The 6713-nt window shown below is 34.7% G+C and overlaps 2 protein-coding genes across 2 annotated transcripts; one reads left to right on the forward strand and one right to left on the reverse strand.

Annotated features, from left to right (window-relative positions):
• Positions 1–1153: 1153 nt before the first annotated feature.
• Positions 1154–2407, forward strand: LOC143637000 (peroxidase 5-like). The gene is made up of 2 exons (XM_077104501.1): positions 1154–1400; positions 1664–2407. Exons 1-2 carry the CDS (start codon positions 1176–1178, stop codon positions 2405–2407), a joined length of 969 nt encoding a protein of 322 aa, XP_076960616.1. The 5' UTR covers positions 1154–1175.
• Positions 2408–3085: 678 nt separating this feature from the next.
• Positions 3086–6212, reverse strand: LOC143552638 (serine/threonine-protein phosphatase PP1). The gene is made up of 4 exons (XM_077042823.1): positions 6026–6212; positions 4580–5139; positions 4298–4492; positions 3086–3347 (listed from the first exon to the last, which is right to left on the reverse strand). The coding sequence occupies exons 1-4, from the start codon at positions 6201–6203 to the stop codon at positions 3333–3335; spliced, it is 948 nt and encodes a 315-aa protein (XP_076898938.1). The 5' UTR covers positions 6204–6212; the 3' UTR covers positions 3086–3332.
• Positions 6213–6713: the final 501 nt, after the last annotated feature.

A 6713-nucleotide genomic window follows, 5' to 3' on the forward strand; every position in this document is an offset into this window, starting at 1 on the left:
TTTCGAAATCAGTTTAGCTATTTAGTCATTTGGAAGTAGTGAAAGTAACAAATAAGGAAGCTGTTGCAGTGGTGGTGTTGTTATGTCGTAACCTACATGTCGTAAGTTCGAACCTTAATTAAGTTGGGTTTTTAGGGTTTCTTTTTTTTTTTAATATTTCGAAATCGGTTTAGCTATTTATTCATTTGGAAGTAGTTAAAATAACAAAAAAGGAAGCTGTTGTATTGGTATTGTATTGTTGTAATCTACATGTCCTGAGTTCAAACCTTAATTAAGCTTTTTTTTTTTGGGTTTTCGTTTTGTTTTTTTTTAAATAGATTTCATACTGAATCAGGCAACAAAAACGTAAGGTGGTGTGATGTTTTGTTTTTTTAATTTGTTTTAAATACGTTATTTTGAGGAATTATTTTTTGGGTTTAGTTTTGGTACAGTAAAGAACGTAGCCGATACCAACCGAATTCGCGACAACTTACAGAAACGACGCCCGACCAACATAATAGCCCGGCACAACGCGCCGGGTAACAACCTAGTTTATATTCACACGATTTAAGATGCTTATTTTTTACTCTCATGCCTGTTTATATCACGGTACGTAAATTATATAAAAGTATAATAAATTTACTGCAATTCTGAAAAGTAGTGAAATATCACATATCTAGTGTAACAGATTTAATATGCATTCTGAACTTTAAAAAAAACGTCTAATGTCGTTCAAAACGAATTTTGTGCTTCTTGACTCTGGAATGGAAAATATTTTATCGACCTAAAAATATATAATAAGTTCAAATGCAAGGTTACGGGTTCAAATCCTTGCAAATGCAAGATAAATAGGAAATTTTGCTTTTAAAATTAAAGAACTTTTAAGTAAACTTAGTTAGACTTGTAGGCTATATAATATATAAAATATAACATTATGTATATAATATAGTTATAATTACATAGAAACAAGGGAATATAAGCCAACAAATGAACATACCAAAGTAAAATGCAGTAAGTTTTGTAGCTTTCTATTGGAAGCTAATCTCAATTATTATCTTCTCTTTGGAAAACTCAATTAATTAGTAATGAATTCAAAGACCAAGTCATAACTTTTGAGCTTATATATATTTGTTACATGCTTTTGAGACAAATTCAAACACATTGGAGAAGATCAATAATCAGCCAAGGCCATAAACATGCCTAGGGTGGTTATTGTGCTCCTGAAGCTCACTTTTTACGCCATGATTTTAACGGCTTTTGATGCATCCGAAGCTCAAAAGCCGTTGAAAATAGGGTTTTACAGAACCACATGTCCGGCAGCCGAGCAGATTGTGCGAGATACAGTGACGAAGGCAGTCACAGCGAACCCGGGAATGGCTGCTGGAATCATTAGACTATTTTTCCATGACTGCTTTGTCAGGGTAATACTTACAACTAAATTTGTTGTGTTAGATATTTAGATATAAATGTGAACATTGTTGTAATGTTTCTTTAAGCAGTTTGAAACATTTCATGCATACTTTGCATAGTGGCGAAACCGGTCCGCTGACAAGTCAGAAAATTTTTATAAAATAAATTTTTTTATAAAAAACAAAAATACGAGTTTCACCATCTAGTTCCGTCACAGATTTTGTGTATTTGTTGTAGCGTTTACTCAGTTTCAACTTTTGAAATCAAATATCAGGGTTGTGATGCTTCGCTTCTACTTAAGAAAGATGAGTCCGAGCAAGATGCAGGTGCGAATAAGGGGACCTTGAGAGGACTGGAGATAATAGATCAGGCTAAGGCCAGGCTAGAAGCCGCATGTCCAAAAACCGTCTCGTGTGCTGACATATTGGCCTTTGCAGCCCGAGATAGCACCAACATTGTTGGTGGGTTCTCTTACGATACACCTTCAGGAAGACGCGACGGAAGGGTTTCTAATAGTGCTGAAGTCGACCTTCCGTCACCGGGCTCTGATTTAGAGAGCCTGAAAAAGGCGTTTGAAGATAAAGGATTGAGCGTTAGAGATCTAGTGGCGCTCTCTGGAGCCCACTCTATAGGTAGAACCGATTGCAGCTTTGTTGCGTCCCGTCTCTACTTTTTTAATGGTAATGGTACGGATCCCACGTTGGATCCAAAATACGCAACCATCTTGAAAAAGCAATGCCCGAAGAACCAACTGTCTATGACAACCGAACTTGATCTAGTGACTCCAAATCGTCTAGATAATCAATATTACCGTAACCTTAAACAACAACGGGTGTTGTTCTCGTCCGATGAGGCTCTTGTTGATAGTACCGTAACAGCCACGACGGTAACCAACTATGCGAATAACCCCATCGCTTGGAAAAAGGACTTTGCTGCAGCTATGGTACGTTTAGGTTCTGTTGGTGTATTAACAGGGATCAAAGGTGAGATTCGTCACAAATGTGGGGTTGTAAATTAAAGTTTTTATAAATGTTTTATTTATTTATGATTGCCATAAGTGTGAGTTTGTAATCTTATATTTAAGCAATATATATTGTTGTTAATTAAATCTCATCATTGTAACACATGTTTGGTTTCAATATAATTAACTAATTGCCTCATTATGGGTTAACATATATGTTACACTACTAGCTACTATTTAAAAGCGATAAATCAAACTGATAATTAGGTTTTAATAGTAACGTTGTAAATTTTATTGTTGTTGGCGATGGGTAAAGATCGATATATCTTACCAGATGTAACAACCACATTATGGTGAAGATACCGGTAAATATCGGATGCACAATTTCTGGTATACAGTTTTCACACTTTGCGGTCTCTAATCCGGTCTTAACCCAACTTAGTCTGGTTTACAATCTACTGTTTTCACACTTCGTGGTCTCTAATCCGGTCTTAAGCCAATTTAGTATGATTTACATCCCTATCACGTGTCGCAATGCCGAAATCATTCTTATAAATCCTAGGATAATAACAAAATCTTACACTTTGATAGCTTCCATCGATAGAAGATGCTCTGCGCATTCGACTCGTTTGATCTATTTTTATTTAACCCTTACAGATAAACATAGCATGAATAGATCCATTCTAAGCGCAAATGATCCTAAATTGCCAAAACACAAGCTTCATACAATCTCCAAAGGAAAACAGATTATACGGATAATATACCAAGCTAGCAAAACCTCAAAAGGGATCTTTTTTCAATCTATATGTCGAATAACAACCAACCAACCAACTAGAAACTACACTGAAACATCTTAGTTTCTGCAGATTACTTATATTACCTTCAGATTTGCTGATCTTACAGATTTGATCATTTTGACATATGATGCTTCTTCAAAGGGGCTAAAAGACTATTCCTCCGGTGCGATTTTGTGTCAGGCTGTTCAAGTTTTTGGCGGCTGTTAAAACAAGTCAATAAAGGGTAAGTATTGATTATAAAACTTCATGACTGATGACTGACCTCCGAATAGAGAAATGGTTCGTCTAAAGATGAATCTTTTATAGAAAAGATGAAGTTTTAGTTTAAAAGATAAATCTTTTTTATAGAAAGGATAAATCTTTTATAGAATATGCCCATAGCAATATCCAAACATATAAAAAAAACAATGATCAAGAGTGTTAGATGAATCTTTAGTAGAAAAAAGATGAATATTTCTTGCAGAAAAAATGAATGTTTTATAGAAAATACCCATAGCTATATTCAAACATACAAGAAAAACAATGAACAAGAGTGTTACGCAGGTGATGCTTATTTAAGAAAATAAATAACATGTTTAAACTTGCCATATATGGGGTGTTTGGTGTGCATTTCAGAAATGATTATGCGATATTAAATAATCAGCTGTAATAAGATAATCAGATTTTTGGTAAACAAATTCTGAATATTTACAAAAGGTAATAGATAAAGTGACCAAAAACGACGTTTTCCATGATATCAAAAAAGAGAACATGTTCTACGAAATGGAAGTGTGTATCGTCGTCTCTAATTTTAGGTTAAGAGAAAAGGGTAAATCAGTAATTTTATCTTACTCTTAAGAAAACAGTTTCCTTCCAGGAAAGAGACTAAATTCAAATAAAAAATGTTGCATTTATTTTGGAAAGATCAAAGTTTGATTAACGTTAACCGTCAAAGTCAGATTTCATAATAGAAGATGGGTCGTGTTTTAAGGTCAAACAATCAAGAGAAAATTTGATGTCTACATAATTAGAAAAAGACAAATATTAAATGTGTTAAATAACCGAGATCAATCGATTAAAGCAAGAAAAGTCAGATTATCTACACATATCTTCACATGCAGAATAATGAAATGAAAACGACATGCACGTTCAATAATTAAACTCGGTTTACCTTTTTAAGCGGTAACTTAGACGTCCCGGGCTTTTTTGAAGAATCAGGCGGCTTCAATATCTCAAAAGAACACACCAAAGATTTATCAACACTCAACAGTGCACCTGCATTGTCAAACTCCCCTCCATAATTTGGAGCCGAAAATATTGTCACGAGTCTTCGTTTAGCAAAAAACTCATAACCATCCTCCACCACCTATACTTAAAGCAGGTCATATTATCAAAATCATGTAAAATTTTCATTAGATATTAAAAAAAAACGTGTCGAAACGGCTAACTTCACCTGATGCCCTCTGCAAATAAGGTCAAGATCATTCTTCTTCAAAAACTCAACAACTTTATCAGCTCCAAACGTACACGAAACGCCTCGATCACTATCAGACCACCCCTCAATTGTAGGGTCAGGATCAGCCCACAACAAATCACAAAGAAGCCCGTTATCAGGAATCTCAGTGGGCCTCTCGATTTCCCTAATTTGTTTCAAATTCTCAAGATCCGGAGAAAGGCCACCGTGCATACAAAGAATCTTATCATCAACCAATGCAGCAACGGGTAAACAATTAAAGCAATCCGTGAATATCTTCCAAAGACGAACATTAAACCTCCGTTTACACTCGTCATAAAACCCATATATGCGGTTAATTTTCGCGTCTTCATGATTTCCCCTTAACAAAAACACCTTATCAGGGTACCTTATTTTGTATGCAAGAAGCAAACATATGGTTTCCAAACTTTGTCTCCCTCGGTCAACATAATCACCAAGAAACAAGTAGTTTTCAGAAGGAGGGTACCCCCCATATTCAAATAGCCTCAATAAATCTTGATATTGTCCATGTATATCACCTATCATAAATGCAAACCAAGTTATTAAGCGCACGAATTCATCATGACATGTTTCTCGACACCACAAGCTAACAAGTAATAATCACTTTTCATAACACATGCTTATGTAGGGTTAATGTACAAATGGTTCTTATCGCACAAAGCGTGAGAAGTGAAGAAAAAAGTGACGCGGTGGCATTTTCATAATTACGTGTATAGCGTAATTAAGCTGCAACTCAAAATTCAACTAGCGTAATAATATTTATGACAAGTAGCGTTTACGCTACTTGTAAAAGTATAACATAATAATAATAATTATTATTATTACGCTAGTTGAAAATTATGTTGTAGCATTCTTACGCTGTACGTGTAATTACGAAAATGTCACTGTGTCACTTTTTCCTTCGCTACTGGCGCTTTGTACGATATAAGAACCATTTCTATTTGATCCTAACACTATATATATATATAGGGGTGGGATATTTTGAGATCCTTGTTGAGTTTTAAGAACTCCATTCTTAACCACACGTTTAATTAAATAGATTAGATTACATGATTGAGATTAAATGTGATTAAAAAATTAAATAGGAGAAAGAATAAAGATGTACATTGATTACACTAATTTAAACATCCATTACACATATGTAAAAAGTCGATTAGGTGCGTAAAAAATTCTGTAATTTTTTTTAAGTATATGTAAAAAACTCAAAAAAAATTTTTACATAGAGTTCTTTCAATTCTTAATTCTTAAAACTCAAAGTGGTTCACACACACACAATTATAAGTAGGGAATTTAGGGCACCAGAATCTTGTTTGGCAAACAAGAAAACTGAAAATCAGATGAAACATAAGCACAAATCTAATCAAGCACATGATGAACTGAGACTGATAATAATCAAACCCATACCACAGATCCTGATGGGAGCATGAAGTAGAAGCAGATTAGGCTGAGAAAGAAAGATTTGTCTAGCGTTGACGCAGAGCTGACGGATCTCTGACTCCGACAACTGCACCTGTTTGCCCCCTTTACCATCCAATAACCTTCTGATAATATCATCCAACACACCCTTATCGATCGCACTCATTTTATCTTCCTAATCAAAACCCACCCACCAAATGTTTCAAAGAGATGAAACTGATGGAGTGAATTAGAAGATTTGGTTTGGTTTGGTTTGGTGTGGTGGGTGGGTGTTCATGAGCATGTCGTCATGTTCAAGATTCAACACTTTGTAAAAGAATTTTATTGTTATTATTATTATTATTATTATTATTATTATTATTGTGATTTTGTTTGTGTGTTGATTGGGATTTGGGGTTTGACACGGTCTAATAATGGCATCCATGACTATAACCCGGGCCCACTTTTTGTTTTGTCAAATGCTAATTGCTAAATAATAAATATCATGCCAAATTGTACAGCCTGATGTGAACTATGCCTAAATCTGTAAGATCTATAATTTTGTGAAGTCGCGTTGGTGATTTATTTGTTAGTCAAACTTCTTTTTTAGGTTGTGTAATTTGACTGGCTTAAAGGAGTTTTAATGGGTTATGCTATGGACACTCAAACACCCCCCTCCCCCCCTCTATAGGGCTAT

Source organism: Bidens hawaiensis, unplaced genomic scaffold (genome assembly GCF_021521415.1).
Source record: "Bidens hawaiensis isolate Kalapana, Puna unplaced genomic scaffold, B.hawaiensis_p1.1 tig00000055_1, whole genome shotgun sequence".
NCBI classification, from domain to species: domain Eukaryota; kingdom Viridiplantae; phylum Streptophyta; class Magnoliopsida; order Asterales; family Asteraceae; genus Bidens; species Bidens hawaiensis.